The sequence below is a fragment of the Chiloscyllium plagiosum genome, chromosome 12 (genome assembly GCF_004010195.1).
Source record: "Chiloscyllium plagiosum isolate BGI_BamShark_2017 chromosome 12, ASM401019v2, whole genome shotgun sequence".
NCBI lineage: Eukaryota > Metazoa > Chordata > Chondrichthyes > Orectolobiformes > Hemiscylliidae > Chiloscyllium > Chiloscyllium plagiosum.
In genome coordinates, this window is record NC_057721.1 from 12,089,359 (window position 1) to 12,117,241 (window position 27,883).

Below are 27,883 nucleotides of genomic sequence, written 5' to 3' on the forward strand. Positions count from 1 at the left end.
TTGGAGGATTTGAGCTACAGGGAGAGGCTGAACAGGCTGGGGTTGTTTTCCCTGTAGCGTCGGAGGCTGAGGTGTGACATTATAGAGGTTTATAAAATTATGAGGAGCATGGATAGGATAAATAGGCAAAGTCTTTTCCCTGGGGTCGGGGAGTACAGAACTAGAGGGCATAGGTTTAGGGTGAGAGGGGAAAGATATAAAAGAGACCTAAGGGGCAACTTTTTCAGCATAGGGTGGTACGAGTATGGAATGAGCTGCCAGAGGATGTGGTGGAGGCTGGTACAATTGCAACATTTAAGAGGCATTTGGATGGGTATATGAATAAGAAGGGTTTGGAGGGATATGGGTCAGGTGCTGGCAGCTGGGACGAGATTGGGTTGAGATAGTTGGTCGGATGGATGGGTTGGACCAAAGCGTCTGTTTCCATGCTGTACATCTCTATGACTCTAAGTGGTGAGCATTGCATCTTTGTCTCTTAACGAAACAGGGAATTTTAATTGTGGATAGTATAATATTAATCAAAATAACTAGAATATAAACACAAGAAGGTATTAATTAAAAATTTTGAAAGTAATTAATTCACTACAATAAAGAAGCTACGGCAGGTAATGTGCTGCAGCTGTATTATGTGGCTGCTGGTGGGATCTTTTCCTTGGGGTCGGGAAAAGGTTTAGGGTGAGAGGGGAAAGATATAAAAGACACCTAAGGGGCAACTTTTTCAGCATAGGGTGGTATGAGTATGGAATGAGCTGCCAGAATGGAATGGGCGGCACGGTGGCACAGTGGTTAGCACTGCTGCCTCACAGCGCCAGAGATCCGGGTTCAATTCCCGCCTCAGGCGACTGACTGTGTGGAGTTTGCATGTTCTCCCCGTGTCTGCGTGGGTTTCCTCCGGGTGCTCTGGTTTTCTCCCACAGTCCAAAGATGTGCAGGTCAGGTGAATTGGCCATGCTAAATTGCCCGTAAGGGGTAAATGTAGGGATATAGGTGGGTTGCGCTTCGGCGGGTCGGTGTGGACTTGTTGGGCCGAAGGGCCTGTTTCCACACTGTAATGTAATGTAATCTAATCTCTGGCTTTTCCAGCTAAAGTAAAGGTAAAGTTGCCATAATCTTACCAGACCATCATCAGAGAGAGATGACTGGTGATGGTTTGACCTGAGGATCATCACGCCCCAAATGATTATAGAGGTTGAGAAGGAGAATCCTACGTGGCGATCTTAGCCGATGCTGGCATCACTCTGCATTGTAAATCAGCCATTCGGCCAACTGAGCCAACAAACTCCCACAGCAAAATTATCTACAGCTCGTGACTTCAGTTCAGTTAATGAGATGGAGATCAAGCTTCAGACATTGCAATGTCTCAGCGAGGGAACAGTTACCTGATACTTTGGTTTAGAAGGCATTCTCAGGCTAGTGACTTTGAATTTGGTCCACAATGTGTCTGTGATTAAGACAGCTATGAGAATTGAGAAGGTAGAAGTGGAAAAGTGCCATCTCTTGCAACTATTCAATATGATTGAGGCTCTGCAACTCCATTACATAATGATGCTAATAATATAACAGTGAGAGATGACCTTTGTACAGAAATTGAAGGATGTAGAATCAGTTTAGATAAGAAATTGTAAAAAGTAGAAGTAAAAGGTTTTAGAACCCTCATTCACACTAAACTCACTGGCAGAGTATGAAGAAAGAAACATTGAAAAACTGGAGCAAAGATATGGCAATAATCATGGATAATTTTAATATTCATATAGATTGGACAAATCAAATTAACAAAGACGACTGTAGAATGTGTTTGGGACAATTTCTTCGAGCAGTACATTCCATTGCAGGTTATTTTTGACCAGGTAATGTGTAATGAGACAGGATTAATTAATTAACTTGTAGCTTCTAGGTAACAGTCCATTTGGCCCATTGTGCTTGCACCAGCTCTTCATAGAATGAGTCAGTTGAATTTAGTTGAATTTCCTACAGTGTGGAAGCAGGCCCTTGGGCCCAACAAGTCCACACCAACCCTCTGAAGAGTAACCCACTCAGACCCATTTCCCTACTACCCTACGATTTACCCCAAACTAATCACATAACCTATACATTCCTGAATACTGTGGGAAATGTAGCATGGCCAATTCACCTAACCCACTCATATTTGGATTGGAGGAGTAAACCGGAACAGCCAGAGAAAACCCATGCAGACAGGGGGAAAATGTGTAAATGTTACACAGACAGTCGCTCAAGGCGGAAATTGAACCTAGGTCCCTGGTGCTGTGAGGCAACGGTGCTTACCGTCATTACTTACTGCCAACTTCTTGATTTTTATCATTCTACCTGACACATTATTTCTCTCCAAATAATCATCCATTACTGTCTTGAATACCTCAACCGAAATTGCCTCCATCACATTTCCAGACAGAACATTTTACACCCTAGCTACTTGCTATGTGAAAAAGTTTCACTTCATATCATAGTTGCTCTTTTAACAAATCACATCGACTGAAAGCAGAGATGCAAATCTGATATAGAAATTTTTTTTTAAATTCTCACCTCGATCTGATGTTGATGGCTGTGGAATGACATTGCATTATCCCTCGTAGAATCTTTGATTGGTGGTCGGCTATGCTTTCCATCAGATAAGGATTGCTCCATCTGCAAATACAATGCAGAAATGATCTGTACAGTAAAAATGGGATCAAACTTCATGTAGTATACCTTCTGCTGGACCTGACATAACTGCATTTCTAAAAATGCTGAAAACTATTTGGAGTCACATTAATAGGGTTCAAAAGACATGGTAACAGGATGTAGAACATTAAAAATTAAAAAGTATAACAGAGTGGTGGCAAAGTCACTAGATGAGTAACCCAGAGGTCCAGGCAAACACTTTGGGGATATGAGTTCAAATCCCGTCACAATAACTGGTGAAATATAAATTCAATAATAAACATGGAAATAAAAGCATTAGTAACCATGAAAGTGTAAAGCAACAGTCATTTAAAAAAAACACTTGGTTCACTGATGTCAGGGGATGGAAGAGAGACAGACAGAACGAAAGAGAAGGGGGAGGGAGAGAGAGAGACAGACAGAGAGAGACAGACAGAGAGAGACAGACAGAGAGAGACAGACAGAGAGAGAGAATCAATTGTCCGGACCTGGTTCAATCTGCGCACAACGCCAGATCTACAGCAATGTGTATGATTCTTAAATGGTGGCCTTGCAGTGTATCAAGCTGTTACAAAATCTAAAAGGAATGAAACCAGCATCAGGAGAAAGTGAGGACTGCAGACGCTGGTGAGTCAGAGACAAAACATGTGGCACTGGAAAAAACAGGTCAGGCAGCAACTGAGAAGCAGGACAGTCAATGTTTCAGGCATAAGCCCTTCACCATTCCTGCTCCTCGGATGCTGCCTGACCTGCCCTGCTTTATCTACCACCACAATTTTTGAAACTGCCAGCTCAACCTCGGCACCAGAAATGATGACCAACTCAGCGCTGTTAATGCTGCAAATCTTCCCAATCAAGATCTGGGGATATGAGCCAAAATTGGGAGAGCTGACTCATAGGCTGCACATGCAAGAGGCTAATATAGTTATGTTCACCCAAACATACCTTACAGGCAATGTATGAGACATCATTACCACCCTTGTATATGTCCTATCCAGCAATATGACACATCCACTAGAAGTGGAAGAACAGTAGGATACAGTCTTGAGAGAGCTGACCGGAGTGTCCTCAACATTACCTCTGGACCCCATTAAGTCTCAGACATGATCAAGGAAGTTTTCTGCTAATCTGCCGTGCCTCTTCAGGCCGGTCACTCACTAATACATGGTATTTAACACCAACTAGAAGCAGCACTGAGGTTAGCAAGGACAGAATGTACTCATGGTAAGGAACTTCAATGGCCATCACCATTGATAGCACCACTACTGACCAATCTGGACAAGTTTTAAAGGACATTGCAACTCAACCAGTTTTGGGGCATGTGGTGAGATAAATAACAAGGAGGAAAAATCTACTTGGCCTTGTCCTCACCAATCTACCTGTTGAGGCTGCACTTGTCCATAAGAGTATTGGTTGGAATGACCATCGGAGATTTTATCGAGACAAAGTGTAACTTTCACTTTGATGATGTCCTCCATTGTGCATGCTCCACAACGCTAAATAAAATAATTTAAAAACCACATATAGCAATTCAAAACTGTACATCCATGAGGCACTGTGAATTAACAATACCATTCTATTCAACGACAATCTGCAACTTGATGGTCCAGCATATCTTTCATTCTAACATCACCATCAAGGAAAGGAATGAACTTTTGTTCAATAAAACAAGCTACAGAAGAGCAAGCCAAGGGCAACACCAACTAAACCCAAAAATAAGGTGTCAACCTGTTGAATGTACAACAGTTGCATGTCAAACAGAAGCAGCTGCATATAATACACAGATCTAAGCATTTCAATGGATCAGATCTAAGCTGTGCAGTCCTGCTACATTCAGTTGTTATGGTGGTGGAAAGTTAAACATCAAACAGGAGGCGATTGCATAATATCTTAAGGGGGGGGGGGGGCAGTATTAAAGACTGAAACATTTGGAGCCAGCTTTAGGCAGAATGTCGAGTGAATGATCCATCTGGTCTTCTGAGGTCCTCAGCATCAGAAACCTCAACTTTTTTCAACCAGTTCAATTCATTCAACATGATATCAAGAAATGGTTGAAGGTACTTAAAGCTACAAAACTGGAATCAAAGGGAATCATGGAAAAAATCTTCACTGGTTACACTCATACTTCGCATGAAGAAAGATGCTTGCGGTTGCAGGAATTCCAGCAGGGAAAGTGTCCAGGGTGCATCCATGTTCAACTCCCTCAACGTAACGTCAGTAGTAGGGATGTTCACTGATGATTGGCGGATTTTGCTGAACATTGCGCACTCTTCAGATACTGAAGCAGTTCATACCCAAAAGCAGGAAGGTTAGGACAATATTCAGGCATGAGTGGGTGAGTGGCAAGTAACATCTGTGCCATATGGTGGGCAATGACCATCTTCAACAACTTAGGAAACTGACCATCACCCCTAGAAATTCCATGGTATTACGATCAGTGAACCCCCCCCCCCCCCCCCCTCCATCACCATCCTGGGCTCAAAACTGAACTGCCTATAATGCCGTTGACATAGGGGACCAAAACAATGTGCAGCTTAAATGTAAGAAACCATAAAAGCTTGTAAATTTGAATACAGATGGATTCAGTGTTATTTTAATGAAATGTAATATTTCTAGATATATAGGTATCGAAAATTATTGTTCAGCATTTAAGATGTGAAATGAATTGCACTGGATAAAAGTGATAATCTAAATGCGAATAAGACATTTTATGTTTGAATAGATGACCAGCCATAAACCACTGATTGTCTGACCAGGTCACAGAGTGGGACTTTTGCAGTAACTCACCTCCCGTCTCCCAATGCCTCCCCACCATCTGCAAGATACAAGTCAGGAGTGTGATGGAATAATAGCTAATGTTACTTCAATATTTAAAGAGAGAGGTAGAGAGAAACCAGGGAATTATAGACCAGTATAATCAAAGGCCTAACGTTGGTAGTGGGGAAAATTCTCAAATCCATTATCAAGGATTTTATAGTGGACCATTTAGAAAGCAGTGGCAGAATCAGACAAAGTCAGCATGGATTTATGAAGGGGAAATCATGCTTGAGAAATTTGTAGCAATTCTATGAAGATGTGACTGGAAGAGTTGACAATGGGAAGCCAGTCGATGTGGTATATTTGGATTTTTGTTTGACAAAGTACACATAAGAGTTTTTTTTGCAAGATTAAAACATGGGATTAGGGCATGTGTATTGATTGAGGAAACAAAGACTAGGAATTAATTAAGAATAGGATCCTTTTCCAATTGGCAGGCAGTAATTAGTGGGGTGCCACAGATATGATTGCTAGAACCCCATAAATTCACAATATATATTAATGATATGGATGAGGGAACAAAATGTAACATCTCAAAGTTTGCAAATGGTACCAAGTTGGGTGGGAGGGTGAACTGTGACGAGGATGCAGAGATCCTTCAGCATGATCTGGACAGGTTGGATGAATGGGCAATGCAGTGGCAGATGTGGTATAATTTGGATAAATGCAAGGTTATTCACTTTGGAAGCAAACATAAGGCAAATTACTACTTGAATGGCAATAAATTGGGAGGGGTGAGTGCAGTGTGACCTGGGTGTCCTTGTGCAGCAGTCACTGAAGGTAGGTATGCTGGTGCAGTAGGCGGTAAAGAAAGCAAATGTTAGCCTTCATTGAGAGAGGTTTCGAGTACAGAAGCAGGACTGTGTTGTTGCAGTTATATAGGGCCTTGATGAGGCCTCACCTAGAATATTGTGTGCAATTTTGGTCTCCCTTTCTGAAGAAAGACCCTCTTGCTCTCGACGGATTGCAGTGAAGATTTACTAGCCTGGTTCCAGGGATGACAGGACTGACGTATGAGGAGAGATTGACTAGGTTAGAATTGTGTTCATTGGAGTTCAGACAAGTTATAAACTTCTAACAGGACTAGACATGGTAGATGCAGGGAGGATGGTCCCAGTTCTGGGAGCATCTAGAATCAGGAGTCACAGTCTGAGGATTCAGGGTGGACCTTTTAAGTCGGAGATGAGGAGACAGTTCTTCACCCAAAGAGTGCTGAGCCTGTTGAATTCATTACCACAGGAAGTAGTTGATGCCAAAACATTGAACATATTCAAAAGGCGGGTGGATATAGCACTTGGGATAAATGGGATCAAGTGTTATGGCAAGAAAGCAGGAATACACTATTGAGTTGGACGATGGGCCATGGTGGTGATGAATGGCGGAGTAGATTCAAAGGGCTGAATGGCCTCCTCCTATCTTCTATGTTTTAATTTTTAGTTGCCTGGATGAGTGCAGTTTCAATAGCCAAGAAGTTCAACAGTATTCAAGTCAAAGCAGGCACTTGAACAGCACTCTATCCCCTGATGCAGTGGCAGCAATGTGTACCCTCCTCAAAATGCACTGCAATAACTCAGCAAAGATCCTTGAATAGCATCTTTTAAACACATAACTTCGATCATGTAGAACGATATATGCACTGCTACCTGTAAATTCCTTCCAAATGACACACCATCTTGACCTGGAACTGTATCAGCATCCTTCACTGTGCATCAAGACAAAATCTCTGGAACTCTCTGCATAAAAGCACTACGTGTACAACTACACTACATGAACTAGAACTGTTCAAGAAGCAGCTCAACATCATCTTCTAGAGGTCAATTAGGGATGGGCCATCAATGTTAGCCTAGACAATGATGCTCACATCTCTTGAATGAAGGGAAAATAAATCTACCATGTATCCTTTATTCAATTGCCAGTTTTCTGGAAACTTGTCAAACATGATCTTGCTTTAAGAAATCTCAGATAATCAAGCTTTAAAAAGGCAAAAGGCAGAGGAAGATAGTGGGAGGACTTGATACTGTGGGAAATACAATGAGTTAGTGAATGTTCTCTTAAAAATAATCAAGGTTTCTCCAATACTGGAATTAAATTCTCTTCATTTTCCATGAATACAAGTCTTCTGCAATCTAATATACGATGCACATCAGGTCTATATACATAGAAATGTGGAAAGGATGTGGGACAAATTACTTAAGCCTCATCCCAGAGTGGTTTGGCTGCATTTTGTAACTGATCTCACTGTATCTGGTTTAAGGGAGAGAACTTAGGCAATGCACCAAAGGGCTTTTGCTCTTTATGGAATATTTTTCAGCTAGCTCATGACATTGAGGATAAACTAGAAAAATTAAAAACAGTGGTATCTATGCAAACAAAATGCCTTTTTCTCATTTATCACATTTATTCATAATATAATCCATTTTAACTGCTAACGAGTAACATCTATGCATCGATAAATATCACAATCTATTAAACGATCACTGAATCCATACCAGATTTAAGTTTAGAAGCTTAATAGTTTCTTCTATTTAAGCTGCAGAGAGTTTTGGTCCACTTACTTGATGAGGGAGATTTAGCTGCAAGTGACGCAGTTCAGAGAAGGTTCACGAGGTGATTTCAAAGATGAAAGGAGATATTAAGCAGTTTAGGCCTATACTTCCTACAGCTTAGAAGGATGAGAAGTAATCTAATAGAGGTATATAAGAAGCTGAAGTGGTCTGTGGGCAATCACAGTTTCAGGCCAAGAGATGATAGATTGAAAATAGTGATAAGGAGGAATTAAGTCTCTCATTGGGGCAAGAATGTATGGAATTTATTAATCCAAAGTTTAAGGAGACAGATTTATTTTTAATTAGTAATGGATTAGAGGGTTATGGGGAGCAGGTAGGAAAGCGGAGTTGATGCTGAAATTCGATCAGCTGTGATCAAACTGAATGGAGAGCAAGCTCAAGGGGCAGAAATGCCTACTGCTCCTCATCCTTATATTCTAAATTATGATATAATGGGTGCCACTCCAGCCACTTATCCTTCTTCTTTCCTTGCATTTTTCTTTTTTTAATAAAGATTTTCTTTTCTCTACTTATCTTCTGGAGGGAGCTCAGTCAAGGAGGCGGTGATGCCGACGACAGCGGCTGGGGGCTTTGGCAGTCAGCCACAAGGCAGCTGGTGCGCCAAGGCAGAACTCTGACAGTTGGTGGCGTAGCAGTTTCTTTGAGGTCTGGAGCATGGTAGGGGCCCAGAGTGGGACTCTATCAGGAGAGTGTGGGGACATGGAGCCCGAGGTGGCCGGTGGCGAGAGCAAGAGTTGGCAGCCCGAGGTGGCCAGCACTGAAAACAGGAGCAGGCAAGTCGAAATGGCAGCGGGAACCGGAACAGGCATCCCATGGTAGGAGAAGTAGAAACAGGCTGCAAGGCGGCAGGAGGGGCAAGGTTGAGCCTGAAGTGGCAGAGATCGAACCTTTGTGAAGAGTGCGAGCCAGTTATGGCCAGGTGCTTATGGACCGTATTACTGAAGTGTTAACTCTGTTTCTTTATTCTTCAACTTGTAATTTTTTTTTCTTATTTTTCTGCTTTGTTCCCAAGGTTCTGTACCTAGGTGACTTTATACCCAAGATGACGCCATAAATGGCGACTTGTAAACCATGTAAGGTTTACATGGTTTACATACTTTGCATTACCATGCTAGATAATAAAAATTTGGTCTGTATATGATTTCCCATTTCCAAATCTAACTTGGTTCTCTTTTGTGCAGCCTTATTCATAGCATTTCCCAGAGACTCATGTCAGGAAATGTGACAATAAAACTAATTCAATTCAAAAAAGGAGAATCACCTAAATGGAAAAAAAGCTGCAAATAAAAGTTGCAAGAGAAACTTAACTGGTCTTGAAAAAGACCATCATTCAGTACCTTCAACTGACTGCATATTCTTCTATTCATAAAGTATCATTTTTAACCATAGATCCTTCACCAAAGCCTCAGAATTATGAACACATCTGCATTTTGCAAAACAGTCCTCCAAGAATCAATTCTTATCATCTTCATGTGAAACTATAGAATCCAGTTGGAAGTTAAACACCTAACCTTGTGATGTGATAGTGGAATACTGTGTCAGAGCTGAAAGCCACATGAAATACATGGGTCACAGGACTTCATGATGGCAACAAAAATCTTGTCATAGGCAAATGGCTGCATATTTTATAAGGAAAGGTAGATTGGCTATTGAAAAAAAATTCATTGATAAATGATTAAAGAAAGCAACTTCAATTGGTGCAAAGGTGTAATTATAGAAGCTGGTAACAAGGAGACATTCATTAAAGATAAAACTTAGGAATATGCATAGAGAAACAATAGAACAAGGAATAACGTCCTGGAGAATAGTGAATCAACATGGAAACCCAAGATTTTGGGAAATACTAAACCACTTTCCAAGAATGACTGAATTTTTAAATATTGAAAACAAACAAAAAACTAGTTACACAGACAAGTGAAGCAAAAACAGAATTACTGGTTGTACAACAGTGCAAGACAAAACAAAGATCAACCACTGATAGGCACAGAAGCTGTAGAATGAAGATAGGAAAAATAACTGCAAGGAGGCATAATCAAAACATAACTAAAATGTAAGAACTCAAAAGTAACAATAAAGGAGAAACAATGTTAACAAAATTATAAAATAAGTTTGGTTTTACTGCAAAGCCTAAAAGACAACAGGTAAGAGGGGTTGGAGAGAATACAAATTCTGAATCTTTATACATACAGTTTAAAAGAAAACTTCACATACGGAGCTTTCTGTACAAATGGTTGACTTTGACTAAAAAAAAATTTAAAAATCCTGGATCAGTGGCAGAAGATTCTCTGAAACACAACAGGGTTGCTCTTCAGGGATACAGCATAGACCTGATGGGTCGAATGGCCACCCTCCATGCCACAAATGATTCTTATGTTATAATAGGCTGGAAATTCAAGAGGATCTGAACAAGCCTGAACTACAAAAAAGGAAGATTCAGCAGAAAATAAGTACAGAATAATCTAGTCTAAACTAAAAAGTTACTAGGGCCTGAAAAAAATAACAAAAGTAATCAAGAGAAGCAAAAACGTCATTGCAAAAGAGACAATACAATTATTAAATCTGGTGTGTGCACAAGAAAATAAAATGCCAAAAGGAAGGGAAAAGAAAACAAAGAATGGAGAGTTGCAGACAATAACTTAGAGATAATTTTTTCCCACTCTCTGGGAAATGCTATGAATAAGGCTGCACAAAAGAGAACCAAGTTAGATTTGGAAATGGGAAATCATATACAGACCAAGTTTTTATTATCTAACATGGTAATGCAAAGTATGAATGAACGCGTTATGCTAACTTGACAATTTTGGGAAACCCTAGTAGAATAGATGCATTTATATTTTAATACAATTTTTAATTTTGATTACTATAGGAGTGTTACATCAAGGAACTTAGGACAGAAGAGAATATTGCAATTCAGTTTGTAACATAATAACTTAGAAAATAATTGGTGTTGCGGAATATGCCTTATCTCAATTATTTGGCACAGCAATTGCCAAATAGTGAGAACAAATAAAGGTGATGGGCTGAAAAAGTAAACAAAGATTTAGATTTTGTATGGGATCACAGCACAATGGGTAAAATCCAGAAGAAACAATATAAAGCAAAAGGTAAGATTACTTTTACCTCAAGTACAACACGAAACAATGCTAATATTGGAACATGTTAGCTGTTTTACCATGCTAAGTGTTGTAATATATGTAATATGCAGAAATATTGGCTCAAGAGAAAACAACAGCAATGTAACATTCGTCTTATTTCGTATCACAAAACTTGACCAAAGACAAAGATGTCAGAAGAATCAGAGGCTTCCAATAAATGTTGATGTTGGGTACTTGATAAAACATAAGCAAGACAGGTGGAGAAAGCACAAGGCACCGACCAGTAAACAACTTCTGAAACTAAAATGCAAACAAATAATTACATACTTAGGATTCAAGACTAAAAATCACCAAGCTAAAGAAACTGGTGCTGGTTTTGTCCACAATAGGCATTATAACATCCATTTCCATAGAAATCAACCACTGATTAAAAATTCTTAGTGAACAAATTACCTTTGTTTCATTTCCATAGGTGAGATTAAAGAGATTAGATATTCCACAAAATCATAAAATGCAAGAGCAGAAGTAAGTAATTTGCCCCATCAATTCTAGTCTGCCATTCAATGAGATCAAGGCTGATTTGATATCCTCAACTCTACTTTCCTCCCGTTCTTCTTGATTAAGGATCTATTTTAGACTTGAATATACTCAACGACCCAGCCTCAACAACCTTCTGCAGTAAAGAATTTCATAGATTCACTACTGTCAGAGAAAAAAAATCTTCTCACTTTCAGATTATGTTGCCTGCTCCTAGCCTCTCCCACATGGGGAAAACGATATTTCTGCATTGACTTTGTCAAGTCCTGTAAGAACCCCATATGTCAAAAATAAATCCTCTTATTCTCCTAAACTCCTATGAATACAAGTCCAAATGGCTAAATCTCTCCTTGTAAGAGAACCTCTACATACCCACAAACAACCCAGCAAATCTTCTCTTAACGAGCTCCAAGTATATCTTTTCTTAGATAAAGAGACCAGAACCATTCAGTGTTCCAGCTGTGGTCAGACCAGAACCAGTATTCCAGCTGTGGTCTGACCAGAACCTTGTACAGTTTTAGCAAGACCTCCTTATTTATAACATTCCATTACCTTTGAAATCAACAGTCCATTTGTTTCTCTTATTAGCGACTGAATTTGCATGTTAGCTTTTTGTGATTCATGAGCAAACAGCCCCAATTCCCTCCCCATTTAAATAATACTTTGCTCTTCTATTCTTCCTGCCAAAGTGCACAACCTCACATTTTTCCAAATTATATTCATCAGCCAAGTTTTTGCCCACTCATTTAACCCAGCTTTATCCCTCCGTAGACTCTTTGTATCATCCTCGCCGCATGCCTTCTCACCTGTTTTTGTGTCATCCACAAAATTCTAACATCTGTTATGAACTGTATAAAGCTTGAAACTTACCTATCATTTTGAAGGATTACTCAGCACTTGTACTTTTCTCAAAAGACCAATATATAAAGGGATTTAGGGAAAAGGTTGAGAAAGGATGGTCAACATTAGCTTACTTGGATGCTTAATTAAGACAGATCACAAGTAGTCTCCATACTGCCGCAGCTGTACATTTTCAATGTCAGAAAAATATAATTTAAAAAATATAATGTCTATCGTCCCCTAAGACTGTCCATCAATTCCCCAATGGGTCACTTCTGTTAATCTGCCACTTGGTGTACCCAGAATGTACAGAAATATATGTTGCACAAAATGTCTACTGTGTCATTTTCACAATTTCTAATATGTACAACGTTTTAACTGCAAATTAAATTCATGAACAAAACTCATTTCATCTGCCTTTTCAAATGAATAATCCATTTCTACAGTCAGTATGGATTTGATGCAAAGACATTAAATCCCACAATGTGCTCATTCTTCACTTGCACAAATGCAAAAAGGTATTCTCCTCATAAGTGAACCATTGTAACTTCTTCTGAAGTTTCCCCACTCAACACATCTCAGCTTACCCAGCCTAAGGATTCAGCGATGTGTGAAATCAATATTGCATTTTCCTACCTCATGGCACCAAACAGCAGTGCTCCAAAATGTTCACCCCACCATTTGCCAACACACTTGCACTAGTATTCTATCATAAGAGAGACATTATCAAGTCACAACCTTCAATCTGCAGAACAGAGTGGTGTCCATGCATTTCTCCACAGCTATACTATTTAGCAATTTAGCTGTTAGTTATTTCAATCAGCTAAGATTATTTCACAAACTCAGCCAAACATTTTATAAACCAGAGATGGACGTGAATGATTTTTTCAAGTTTACAAACTTGATCAAGTCCAAGAATAGCAGCAATGATATCAATTCGGTTAGCGCTACAAACATAATAATAGTATTTAGCAGTATTGCCAAACTGTTTGTTATTAAGCACTAAGAATAATCTCTTCAGGATGCAGAATTCAAACAGAAACATTTGTTAAGCTCATTTTTTTCAGTTCTTCAACTTGTGCTTAAGAATGATCAAAACAATTGCTTCCCTCATTCAACTTACGATTAAACAAAATAAAATCAATTGCTATTCCAATTTAAAAATTGTCATAGAAAAATTAACACTGACCCCAGGGGTATCTGTACAGTCCTCACGAGAGGAGCCCACAGAACCTCTTGAGAGAGAGGTCCGAGCATGTTGCATTTGAGGAGACAACATCTGCAAACTATTTGTCCTAGCAGGCATTCCCTGTCCCATACCTCCAGAGCTAATTTCAGATACTTGTTTCCTTGGGATATACATAGAGTGTCTCTGTGAACGGGGTTTGGAGGCATAAGGACTGGGATAATTTAAGTCATAAGGAAAAGACTCGTGTGGAGCAGATACTGAATGTGAATGACCCCCTTCATTACTGGCAGGAACTTTTAGCTCTTCTTCATTTGTTGAGTGTCTTGTGGCTGGTTTGCGGGATTCCAGGCTTTTACTCATGGGGGTGGTTGCAGCAGGTGGATTTTGCATTGTCCTGTTTTCCGTTTGTCCAGTTGTATTGTTTGAAGCATTGAGTTCCAAACAGCTTGAAGGGAAATATCTGGATGTCTGATCCTCCCCATGTATTTTCATGTCACTAAGGTTTCCAACTGACCTTGAATCACTCAATGTCCTGTATGTTTTGGATGGTGTTAAAACAGGTGGATTTTTCGACTGCTGAGAGACAGAGCTTTGTACTGGTTCTATGAAACTGTGACGGCTAGGTTTTTCAGTTGGTAGAGTTCCAGTTTTATTTTGTGGCATTTCTACAAATGAATGTCGATTCTGCTGAGACTTTGTATTGGGTTTTAAGTATTTTGCACCTGGACCTTCTGCAACCTTTTGATCAGCCTGGAAATCTGCTTTAGACTTAGAATGTGCTTCCTTGGAGTTTAGACGTGGGCTGGGAAGAAGCGGTAAGTTAGTGTTGGTTAAATCCTTGCTGCCAGAGAGATTCTGTTTTGTCTGTTGATAATCTGGCAAGGGAATAAGGTTTGGGCTCAGTGCAGCTGAACTTTCATTAGAAGTGCCATCATACTGACTGCTATCATCTGCTCGCTTAAAACTGACAGTGAGGTTCTGCTGATCTCGGCTTTCTGAACGGGTTGACTGAGATGTACTTTTGTTGCCATGATTTCTGCAAAACAATGATAAAAAAGTTTTATTTTGAAGAATTTGTTTCCGTAGTAGTGCTAAATCTCAATACTTAGTCACCTATCCCATTTTGCATAAATTGCAGAGCTAAGCTTACAGCTCCCAATTTCAAGACAACTTTTGCAGTTAAATAGAGGAATCCAGATGCTCCTGCTCCTCCTCCACATGACGTGCTACACTGCTAATTCAACAAATGATTTAGCCTTGAAATCCATACATGGGTATAGACTCAATAAACCAAGCAAGAAAATACTCAGGCTGGCATAAATGAATTAACTGTGTAGATTAGATTACTTAGTGTGGAAACAGGCCCTTCGGCCCAACAAGTCCAAACCGGCCCGCCGAAGCGCAACCCACCCATACCTCTACATTTACCCCTTCACCTAACACTACGGGCAATTTAGCATGGCCAATTCACCTGACTTGCACATTTTTGGACTGTGGGAGGAAACTAGAGCACCCGGAGGAAACCCACGCAGACACGGGGAGAATGTGCAAACTCCACACAGTCAGTCGCCTGAGGCGAGCATTGAACCCGGGTCTCTGGTGCTGTGAGGCAGCAGTGCTAACCACTGTGCCACCGTAATTTATATCAAAACACCTATTAGGGGCTGAAGCTATAATTTTACATGTGTGGGGTTCTATTCCTTCTGCATTTAATGTCTGCACAAAGTTTGAAAATTAATTTCGAAGGATTCACTGTCATTCGTCCCTCTTTCAGCCAATCTTTTTCCCCTCATTTGGTTTGTGATTTATGTATTTACAATGGATGAAATATTCCAACTCATACCTTCTGGTTTAGGCTCTGTATACCTTAGTAGAGATTCTATGTTCTAATTGGTTAAAGACACAGCTGGCTTACATCCTTCACAGATCTTCTGCAGAAAGTACTCTGGTGATCAGGAGTCCGATGTTAGCTCGGTATGACTCAAAACCTACAAGTCTCTGGGCAACACAAAGCCTTATGAACAGCCAATGGCACTCCTTCAACACTGATGCAAATTAAACTCTGTTTATTTCTCCCCAGATGCTGCCTGACGTGCTGAGTGTTTCCAGTAATCTCTATTTGGATTTCTAACAATCACTGTACAATGCTTGTGTTAAAATGTTAAAATTGTATTATTAAACATTAATGCAATTAATATGCAACTGCAACAGCATTGATGACTGTAGGGGAGTATTTAAATACTAAGTAGTTGAATACTTGCAAAAGATTTTCTTCCAAAATAGGATTTCGAAAATAAATTTTACTTGTGCCATTTTTCAATTCAACATTCAAGTAATATCCATTTATTACGCAGGAATATAAAAAGTTGGCAGGATACATGGTGGAACAAATGACGGGTTACCGATTGCTTACAAATTGTGTGCTAAGATTTAACCCCCATTTTGTGACATCACAAAAAGTGCAAAATAATTTCTGATGCATATTCAATACAGTCAAGAAGACTTTAAAATTCAGATAAACTAATAATTCAAACTAATCATTTTATAATTTTCCACGTTATTATTGAAAAGAGAGACATGGTATCAAGTCAACAACCAGTAAGATGCCCCCATTGCCAATTAGCTGGTCCTCCCATATCTGGTTCCACTGCCTACTGTAAAGACTGTATCATTTTAAATATTATATTTTTGATTGTGGACTGAGGTGGATAAAAAACTGCTTTAAAACCAAAGGAAGGAGTTGCTGCACATTTAAAGATATGCAACTGAAACTCAATGTTTGTGGTATTTACACTGTTGTGTTGGCGAGTAGGGGTATTGTTTCCTGATGATTGCCTTCACAAATGGTATATGCTTGAGATATGGATGCAATTAGTTTGATCGGTTTCAGGTTTGGTCACAATAGCACAAACCAGTCACAGATAGAGGACATCAACCTGACAATACTGATTGGTTCTAAAGAACGGTCACTGTATCTGAAATATTAATTCTGATGCGTCTCCAAAGATGCTGCCAGCGCTGCTGATTTTTTCAAGCAATTTTTGCTTCTGTACTCTCGGATTGGATCCTGGGTAGCTAAACAGTTTGGAATGTGAACAATACAGGGAGAAAATCTTCAAACTGCTGGAAGAGTGATGTGCTTCTCTCCCTGCAATAAAAGTCTGGACTTCCAAATGTTTTAATGAGACAAAATTGAGATCATCCATGTCTAAAGGTCAGGTAAGAGGTCAATGTACCAACTTCCCTTCCTTCCTCAAAAAGAATTAATGATTTCTATGAAGACAGACTAAAGAACAGAAAGTTCTGCTAAGCAAAAGAGCAATTAGTGTGAAACTCACCTGCTGATGCTCTTGGTGGTGACCCCAGATAGTTTTTTTAAAAACTCCTCCACCCTTAAAACTATTTTTATTTGGCTTGTCAGTGTCAATGTCTGCATATGTATGCGGAGTTTTTAAAAACAGTTTTAGAGTTTTAACCAGTCGAGGCATATGGTTATAGTTCATAGCTGCTTACTTGTGATGACAATTTGATTGTATTAAATATTAAGTCTTATTAAGCACAGGAACCTCATCAGTTTTCTGTTAATTTTATTCCAACAGATAGATACATTGAGATCTTTGGATGCTTTAATTAAGTCATTAACCTTTATGGTGACTCAAGAATCATGGGAATCAGTCATTTTTCCAAGTGGATTGGAACACCATGTGATCTGCATGATCTACCACGTCTTCAAATAACATTGTCAATCATAATCACGTAACTGAGGAAGGAGGAGGAATAAAGGAAAGACTTTTGGGGTTCAGCAGTTAAGTAGAAAAAGAGTTAAGGGTCGGATTTTTGAGGAGGAATCGATGACAGTTATTTTAAAAGAGCAAACATACAAAAGGAAAAAATAATTTGATACAAAGGTAAAAATTAAAACGTTAGTAAAGTATCTGTGAAAATAAAATACTGTAAAAGATGTTTACAAGTCTGTCAAAGCAGTTACAATAATATTGTTTTCTTGGAGGCAGGAACAGGAGAAATTCTATAAGCAATGAGGAAATTATTGAGACACTGGACAAATTTTTATGTCTGCCTTTACAAGTAGAAAATACAAATTCCACACTGGAAATATAGGGGAACCAAGTGACTAAGAATTATGAAGAACGTCAGATAATTAATATCAGCAGAGATAAAGCAGTGGAGAAATTTAAGGAACTAAATTACAACAATTCCTCAGGACCTGATTGCCTACATCTGGGGTTCTCAAAAAGGTAGCCGCAGTGATAGATGGCAGACACCCTGGACAGAGTTTTCTAAAGTTCCCAAAGGTTCTAAAAATGGTCCTAGCAACTTATAAATGATTAAATATCACTGCTATTCTAGAAAGGAGAAAGAGAGAAAACATGGTGTTATAGGTCAGTGTGACATCAGATATTGAGAAAATTCTGAGGAAATTTTAGCTATGCACTTAGAAAAATTAGTATTACAGACAACTTTGGGAGGCAAGCTGATTCTCAAGTCCCACTAGTCTGGAGGTCACAAGATGTTAATGATATACAGTCAGTTCTGCTATAACGCATATTTTTTAACGCAAATGAGCTTTAAAGCGACTGAAGAATTTAGACTGTTATTTGTAGAACATGAACTTTCCTTACCTGTACTGGCTATTATGCGATTCCGGCTCCATTAGTTTAAATTGCGCAGTTATTGCACCTTGTTCTTATAACATGAGATTGCATAAGAATGGGACTATTGTGTTATATCAGAACTGTATTGGCTTTTGAATTCAAGAAGATTTGAGTTTTAGAGGGATGTTTTACTGCATTTATACATGCTTTATTGAGTCCACACATGGAGTATTGTATGCGGTTTTGATCTCCTTACCCAAGGAAGGATATACTTACCACAGAGAGTGAGTGTTGATTCGGCTGATACTGGGGATGGCAGGATTGTCTTATGGTGAGAGGCTGGTTTGACTGGTTCAGTATTCACTAGATTTTAGGAGGATGAGAAAAATTCTTGTTGAGCATAAAATTTTAGTATGGCTTGACAGACTAAATGCAGTGAGGATGTTTCCTCTGGTTGGGGAGTCTACAACTGGGGTGGGGGTGGGGGTAGTGGAAGAAGAGGGGGACATAGTTGCACGAGACTATTTTGAACTGAGGTGAGGAAGCATATCTTCACTCAAAAGGTGGAGTACCTGTGGAATTCTCTACCACAGAAGGCAATGGAGGCCAAGTCACTGACGATTCAAGAAAACAACTGAGATTTTTAAAATTTTCAAGAGTTAAGGAGAGAAAGCTAGAATATGGCATTGAGATAGGATTAGATATGAACATTACTTTGAGTGGTACAGCAGGCTCAAAGGGCCGATTGACCAATTCTTCTGTGTTTATCAAAGCATGCAATAAGTCTGTTGGAATTAAGTGAACAAAAATCCTTGACCAATTTACTGTATTTAACAAAAATTACTGTTTGTTATAATCTGATCATATGTAAACAGCTATGAACTGTTCACATATGGCTTTACTGTTAAAACTCTAACCCGGTTTTAAAATCCAGAGACATATAGACAAACAAAAATAAAATTCTGGAGGAGAGGGAAAAGAAAACTGAAAAACAGAATTCAACAGCAGACTACAGGGATCACTGAGATGAACATCTAATTTGCTAGGAGTTTCTGTTCTTCAATCTCTTTTTGCCAACTTCCTTCATTTCTTCATAGGAAATGCTGATTAAGAGCAACAGGTTACAGTAGCTGGTGGGACAAAATAACTGGCTTTGTTCAGGTCTTGGATATTTTTACGGCAGAAAGCGAGATACACAAACTGCTGTTCCAGAGATCTGAAGGTTTCTCACTGTACCAATCACAGATCAGGCTATTTAGCTACTAGGTGTTATCAGACTGATGAACTATGGCATCCATGAGTGGTCAGGAAGGAGAGATAACAGTATTGTCAGGGGAACAGACATATTCTTTGTGGCGAGGATTGAGAGTCCCAATGGCTGTGTTGCCTCCCTGATGTCTGGATTCAGGATGTCTCATCTGGGCTGCAGAGGAACTTGGGAGTAGAGGGGAAAGATCCAATTGCTGTGATCCACACAGGTAACAATGGCAAAGGCAGAACAAGGCAACATATTTCACAGAGAGAATATCAGCAGCTAGGGCCGAATTAGAAAGCAGACCCAAAAAGATAGTAATGTCTGGGTTACGACCACAGCCATGAGCTAATTGGCACAGGGCCAACAAGATTAAACTGGAAAATACATGGCTCAAAGATTGAGAGAAATGGGTTCAAATTCATGAGATTCTGGCACCAGTGCTGGGGAAAGAAGGGGCTGTTCTGATGGAAAGGGCTCCATTTAAGTCATGCTGGGACCAGAGTCCTGATGAATTGCACAACTAGGACTGCAGATATGGTTTTAAACTAAATAGTGCGCGCATGCCTGGAGAGGCAAGGAGATTCAGTTGCATGGAAAGTCAGAAACTCAACAGATAAAGGAGGCAGTAGGATTGCAGGTTATTGATAGGGATGATTGTTACCAGAAAATACAAGGGACAGCATATCATATTGAGTCAAAGAACTATGAAAGTGTAGTGAATTGTATCCTAATGCACGAAGCATTCGGAATAAGGCTGATGAACTAATGGGGCATATCAAGATACATGACTGTGATCTCATATCCATTATGGATACATGGTTACAAGGGGATCAAAAATTTAGGGATTCCATGATTCTAAGATACTTCAAACTAAAGAGTACAGAGGAGGAATTAAGTAACTCATCACTATAGTTTGTCTAATACTACTTTAAAGGCAGATAAGACCTCTAGCCTAGATGGCTTACATCCTAGGATCCTAAAAGTAGCTCCAAAGATAATTGACGCACTGGCTGTAATTAGATAAATATCTTTGGATTCAAGAGAAGTACCGGAGGACTGGAAAACTATCAAGGTAACATCCCTGTTCAAAAAGTGAGGAAAGTAAACAGCTGGTAACGATAGGCCAACTAGCCTAATCTATATTGTTGGACTCAATTAAGAAAATAATAGCAGAAAATGTGGAAAATCCTAATCTAAATTAGCATGGTTTTATAAAAGGGCAATCGTTTCTGATGAATTTTAGAGATTTTTGACGAAATCTCAACCAGACTGGATAGAGGAGAACCAGTAGATACATGGGGTATTTGGCATTCCAAAAGGTGTTCAGCAAGGTACATCACAAAAGGATAAACCATAACACAAGAGCCCACTGTGTTGGAGATAGCATATTGGCATGAATAGAGAATTAGCAATTGGGCAGGGAACAGCAAGTGGGATAAGAGGTTTTTTCAGGTTGGCAACCTGTGACAAGAAAGGTTCCAAAAGGGTCAGTGCTGGGACCTCAACTGTTTACAATACATAATGACCTGGAGGATGGAAATGAATGCACTGTAGCCAAATTTTCAGATGACACAAAAATAGATGTAAAGGCAGGTTGTAAAAGGGAAATATTTTCAGAGAAATATTGACAGTTGTGGGCAAATATTTGGTATAATGTGGGGTAAGTACAAAGTTTCAGAAGGGAGATAAAAGAACAGAATATTATTTAAATGGAGAGAAACTGCAGAAAGCTGCAACACAAAAAGGGACTTGGGACACTTGTACCCAAAACAAAGAAAACTAGCACATAGATGCAGCAAGTAATCAGGAAAGTTAACAGATGTTGGCCCTTATTTCAAGAGGGTTAGTGTAGAAGAGTAAGGAAATCTTCATGCAACTATACAAGGTGCTGGTGAGATCATATTTGAAGTACCGTGAGTAGTTTTGAACACCCTTATTTAAAAGATATCATTTCATTGGAGGCAGTTAAGAGAATATTCACTAGGATGATCCTGAGTATCGAGGGACAGCCTTATGAACAAAGGCAATCTACTCACTGACGTTCAGAAGAATGAGATGTGATCTTACAGAAATGTATAGGATCCTTAAGGGCTTGACAGGGTAAATTCTGAGAGGATGTTTCCTGTCATAGGATAATCGAAGACCAGAGATATAGTCTCAGAGTAAAGGGGTGGCAATTGCTCACAATGTGGTATCCTCTACACTGGGGAAACAAAGCACAGGTTGGCAACTGCCTTGCAGGAATATCCATCGTCTGTCTATAAAAAGAGGAGTTTCGAGTGCCATATATTAGTTTTACCTGTTTTCTGCATGATGAGGTTTTCTTTTAGTTAACCGTGTTGGAGAAGTGCCACTAGATTTGTCCAACAGCCTCTGAGTCTGGAACACAGTGTGATTTAAGCATTGTTCTGTGAGGTATCTTTCAGATGGATTTAGCTTCAGCAAGTTCTTCAAACAGAAAAAAAATGATAATACAAGTTAATCCACACAACTGCACCTTAGAAGTAGTTTGTTTCTGTCTACGCTCCATACCTCAGGGTGCAATTTGTTTGATTTTAATTGAAAAATGGAAGCCACTTACAAGAGACTTTCAAAACAGGTGATGTAACTCCAGAATCATTAGTAAAGCAAAAAAAACAAGAAACAAAACTGAAATAATCATATTCCTCAAAATTATTCTGCCAATGTTTCAAAGCTTTCATACCTTCATAAGGTCCAACATAACTCCACTAATAACGCCCAGGTATCTTCTGTCCAGAGTCTGAGGGTGGTTTACAGCAGGGAACTGGAAGCAAAGGGTTCACTGATCATATTTGAGCAAGGAATACTCAAAAGTCAAAAATGCATTTCAAATTATATTTAAATATCCTAATGCATTCATTCTTTTTAAAAAATGGGAAAAGTATCTTATACAAGACATCTGCTAACACTGAATAGAGTTGCAATTAATGAATCAATTTAAAAAATGTATTTTATAGGGTTAGTTTTTAACACATTCATGCAAAATTTGTGCAGAGAGTAAACTTTAGTCTCAAACTAATACAATTGGCAAGCCACTCTAATTTTTCAAAAGACTTTTTTGCTTTGCTAAAGAATGAAAGATACTTCAGTTTTTGAATTCTAGTTCACACTCAAAATCATTTTATGGAAACACCTTGCACAGCTGCTTAATTCAGATGATCACTGGACCACATCAGGCAAGTTATTCTGATCAAAGATAGATATGCTCACCATATTTACCAAAACATTTTACTAATGGACTGTCTGTAAACAAGTCTCATTGGGTAGCACTTTTCCAAGTTGACAGTGATGTTGGTGTTTGCGTGGATGGGAGCTGCTGCTGAAAAAACACATTTGTGTGGAATGTATTTTTGCAATCAATACAGGAAGCGCCAATAGACTATTGCGACTGGGTCAGCTCTTTGAAAGAGCCATTTATTGTGGATTATAAATGTGTCATGTATTATAAAAATATTATGTATTATAATTGGTCTGTGTTATGCTGGAACATTGCACCTTTCAGAGGTGAATCATGTGATCACTGGTGAGTCATCAGCCAGGTTCATGGGCTGTTGCAAATTTGGCTTGTTTTACTTTACAGAATGCACAGCCACCGAATAAATCTGACTGTTGGACCTGCAGTAGAATAACTGCGCAGTGCTTTTAGACGACTGGAGCCGAGAATACTATCCAGTTCAACCCAGATCTTTCTCTGCACTCCTGCAAATTGTTCCTGCTCAAATATATATCCACTTTTAAAACTACTATTGAAACAGCCTTCTACAGAAATGAATTCCAGATCACAGCAACACACTGAATTATGTAAGCTTTTTTTCTCATTATCCTTTTGAAAGAACAAAGTTTACACTCCCTATTCTTTTAAAACACTTTATAATTTTGAAAACTTTTATTACATATCCCCTTAATCTTTTCTTTCAGGAAGCAAATAACAGCTTCTCTACTGTTTCTACAAAACTCAAGCCCCCCATCTCTGAAACTATTCTAATAAATCGCCTCTACATGTTCTCAAATTTATCAACATTTAACACAATATCTTTGTTTTTATACTTTTTATGTTTTTTTTTTAAGCAACCTCATTCTCCTTTCCTAAGGAAAGAGGCAGAAGGAATTTGTTCAGATGAGTGAATATTTTTTTAAACAAAGCAAGTCAGAAAGTCATGCATCAATTGGGAGAAGACATGGCAAAAGTATCTAGGAGAATCCTTGTGGCTTTAATGGATAAACTTTCATACTGTTTGGTTTATGACAGGAAGCGTAAATACAACTTAGTTGTTAGTTTTGTCTTGACTTCAGTGCAGAAGAATAGTGTTTTCACAGATCCATTCAGTACAAGCAAGATTAGTTCAGTTCAGGGGATCCAGTCACTTCAGCAGAAATATCTTTCTTGTATATGGTGTTTCCAAGCTTGTATACAGTCTTCAAATTGTTACGACTCTGAACACTAAGATCTTCAGAACAATGCCCACAAACTCAAAGTGCAAGTAAAACTTCCTCTGCAGTTTACAAAGGATAAAAAACTAGTAAAGGCAGCAAGTTGAAATTGCGGCATGATAGTTCAGTGGTTAGCACTGCTTCCTCACAGCGCCAAGAACTCGGGTATGATTCCACCCTCCACTGTTTGTCTGTGTGAAATATGCATATTCTCCCTGTGTCTGTGTGGGTTTCCTCCGGGTGCTCTGGTTTCCCCCAAATTCCAAAGATGTGTAAATTAGGTGGATTGGCACTGCTAAATTACTCCGTAATGTCCAATGATCTATCAAACCCGATTTGACTTTGGGATCTGACTTGCCCAGTGATACCATTGGCTGGAATCATCAAATTGTAGTGCTGGACATTTATGATGCACATTGGAAGACACCAAAATATTTAATAAACCTATAATTTTGTACTGTGCTCACAGGTCAAGTGTTCTTCCTGTTATTTAACTTATGAAATCTGATAGGACTTTAGTTGCAATGCATTGTAACAGCCACATAGTTGCACATAAAGTTTATTTTCAAAACTGACTTTTGTGATAAAACACTTCAAAAAAACATCTGCTGCTCTTCACCATAAATGATTGAAGTTTGCGTGGCAGAATATTTTAGGATGATGACAAAAACAGAACGAATCACAACAAAAACTTGGAGATAGATGCAGCAAATGTATCAAATAAAGTTCAATTAAAACTAAGATTAACAGATTTCAAAAAATTGATTAACGACACATCATTTTTAAAAAAATCTCATTATTGCTATGGTGCAGAAGGTGGCTATTTGCTCCATTGTTTCTGCACCTGCTTTCTGAATAAGCATTGTGAATTAGTGCCATTCTCCTGCTTTTTCCTTACATCCCTACAAATTGTTTATATTTTTTAAAAAATCATCTAATACCCTCTTTGATGCTTTGTTTGAATCAGCCTCCACCTCACTGCTAGCCCTGCATTCCAGACTGAGAAAAAGAAAAGTTTTAACCTCATTTGCTTCCTTGCAGATTACTTTAAATCTGTTGCCTGATCATTCTCAATTGTTTTACATTTTCTCCCAATCTACCCTGTCCAGACCCCTCAAATTTGACAATTAGCCTTTACTCAGAGGGAAAACAGTATCCATTGCTCCCAACTATACTCATACCCTGAAGTTTGTCATCCTTAACATCGTTCTTGTAAAATGTTTCTGCAATGCATTTATATGCTTGCCCAAGTGTGCCTCATAACAACAGCTAGTCCTCATCTGGATTGTTGTATACTGTTTTATACAAGTTCAGCAAAATAGCTTAAGACTCCTAGAATCCATACAAAATGGAAGCAGGCCATTCACTCCATCAAGTTTACACCAATACTCCAAACAGCATCCTACCCACACTTGCACTCCTACCCTATCCCTATAATCCTTCATTTCCCATGGCTATTCCACTTAACCTGCACATCCCTGGATACTATGAGCAATCTAGCATAGCCAATTCACTTAAACTGCACATCTTTGGATTGTGGGAGGAAACAGGAGCACCCGGAGGAAACCTACACAGACACGGGGAGACTTGAGCAAATTCCACACAGACAGACAGTTACTGGAAGATGGAATTGTACCTAGATCTCTGGCACGGTGAGGCAGCAGTGCTAACCACCGTGTCTCTCCTATACTTTATGATCTTTTATTACTTAAAGCCCAGAATATTATTTACTTTATTAACTATTTTTCCAACCATCCTGCCACCTTTCATGACAAATGCACAATTACACAAGGTCTCTCTCCACATCTGCATTCCCTTAAGAGTTTGCACCCTTTACTTTACACTGTTTTTCCAAGTTTCTTGCATCTCACACTTAGAGTCATAGAGATGTACAGCATGGAAACAGACCCCTCGGTCCAACCCGCCCATGCCGACCAGATATCCCAACCCAATCTAGTCTATCAAGTTCTGCATGATTCACCTCTTAGCTTACAATACTTCCAACTTGGAAAGTTTCCCTTGTAAAGCAACGTCTAGATCATTAATATATCTCAGGAAAAGCAAAGGTCCAGATACCAAATCCTGGAGAACTCAACTGCAAATGTTCCTCAAGCCCTGTATCTTATTGATCAGCCAATTTTGTATTCACGTTGTGAACTTACCTTTTATTCAATGAGTTATAACTTTACTCAAGTCTATCGTGTGGCACTTTATTGAATACCTTCTGGAAATCCATGTACACCATATCAGAAGCATTACCCTCATCAAACCCTCTACTACTCTTCAGAAGTTGCATCAAGTTAGTAAAACATGATTTTCATTGAAAAAGCAATGCTGGTTCTTAATTAGACTACATTTGTCTATGTAACTATTAATTCTGTCTTGACCTATTGTTTCCAGAGTTTTCTCCACCCAAGTGAAACTGGTTACCTGTAATTGTCAGGCTTATCATTACAATTTCTTTTTTGAAAAGGGCATAATGTTTCTCCAATCTACTGGCATTACCCCAGACTCCACTCACTTCCTTTCGCATCTTATGCTGTCCGAAGTGCCTTGTCAACTTTAAGTACAGACAATCCATTCAATACCTCTTATCAATTTAGAACACTTCTAATGAGTGAATTTCCTGCTTGTTCTTCCTTGCCTGGGTCACTGGTAAACAGAGGCACACAGTATTCATTTAATATCTCACAATTGTTAGTCTCTAACCAGCTCTACTCCCTTTTACCATTCATTTTGCCATTTAGTTGCCGACACAAGATTTTGGGACTTCCCTTTTTGTGAGCTACCAAACTCTTTTCAAAATCCATCTTTGCTTACCTTATTTGCCCCTTCACCTCCTTTCTGAACACTTTGTAGGGACACACACAAAGAAGACCCAAGACAGGTGGCATCACCAAGAGCAGGTGAGGGGAGGTGAGCTGATACAACAACCCAAAATAGGCAGTCAGATACAGAGCTAGATTCATTGAAACTGACAGGAATACATCTGACCTACTATATTGAAAGGAGCAAGCAGTTCAGTGAGTCTCTGGTAAGTGGTTACTAATTGCCTATCTGGGTGAATGTCCTTATCCTGAATGTCATCAACTCCCTAAGCACCTTATCCATTATCCATCACTCTTTATCTTACAGATACACCACAGTAAACCATTGCTCAAGCTCTAAACCCCAGAGCTCAACTTCTGCAACCATTGACACTTCCTGCAAATATGTACACCCAGAGCTGGTAAAGTGTCCATGTCTTCAAACATACCACACAATGAATATTCCATTTGGCTGAGGTGCCGTGCCACAGCTTAAGCTTATTTTTAATTTATATCTACTATAAATTAAAAATTAGAGAGTAGAACATATAATTACTCCCCTTGCTCACCAATTAGCTCCTTCTCTTGTACATGTAATTTGTATACCTAAGGACCAATTCCTAAACCATTAACAAGTTCTTAAAAAAATCTCATTCCAACTCACCCCACCCCCAGCTCTCTATTTAAGCAACATTCCCATGGTAAGTCAGACTGAGATGTCATATCTATATGTTCTAAAACTAATGAGCTAGCTGAGCCCATGACAGAAAAAAAAGTTCAAACCAGATTCCTTAATTAATCTACTTGTTGCTACACAGTCGATAATTTCTATATTCTTTCTTGGTTCACTGAAATTAAACCGTAACTTTCAGTTAAATGTTTAACTGATAAATACAACCAATTTTGACTTTCAGAAAGAAATTTCCTCAACTCACCAAAACTCCCAGCACTCTATTCAAGTCATACTTAATGTTATTAAGTAAAATTTCTAATAACCCATAAAAAACTGTGACTGAAATAACTCCATAGAGGGCATTATCTTGTCACCAAGTC

General features: G+C 39.0%; 2 protein-coding genes across 10 annotated transcripts in view; one reads left to right on the forward strand and one right to left on the reverse strand.

Moving 5' to 3' along the window:
- The window catches only part of rs1a (retinoschisin 1a), a 203,723-nt gene that overhangs the window by 38,053 nt on the left and 137,787 nt on the right, over nucleotides 1–27,883 (forward strand). Inside the window, exons 6-7 of one of the 5 annotated variants that reach the window (XR_006313125.1) lie at nucleotides 23,173–23,393; nucleotides 23,511–23,576. The exons of 3 other annotated variants lie outside the window; for them this stretch is intronic. The gene's annotated coding sequence lies outside the window, so the exon portion shown is untranslated. Of the gene's footprint in view, nucleotides 1–23,172; nucleotides 23,394–23,510; nucleotides 23,577–27,883 lie in introns of those variants that run through there. One more of the 5 variants, XR_006313124.1, reaches the window with a different exon arrangement.
- Nucleotides 1–27,883, reverse strand: part of cdkl5 (cyclin-dependent kinase-like 5) — a 156,360-nt gene that overhangs the window by 25,495 nt on the left and 102,982 nt on the right. For all 5 annotated transcript variants that reach the window (XM_043700477.1, XM_043700475.1, XM_043700476.1 and 2 more), the window contains exons 10-13: nucleotides 22,276–22,356; nucleotides 21,871–22,019; nucleotides 13,704–14,739; nucleotides 2,542–2,643 (exon numbers count right to left, since the gene is read on the reverse strand). In XM_043700477.1, coding sequence (XP_043556412.1) covers nucleotides 2,542–2,643; nucleotides 13,704–14,739; nucleotides 21,871–22,019; nucleotides 22,276–22,356 — 1,368 coding nt within the window. The remainder of the gene's footprint in view (nucleotides 1–2,541; nucleotides 2,644–13,703; nucleotides 14,740–21,870; nucleotides 22,020–22,275; nucleotides 22,357–27,883) is intronic.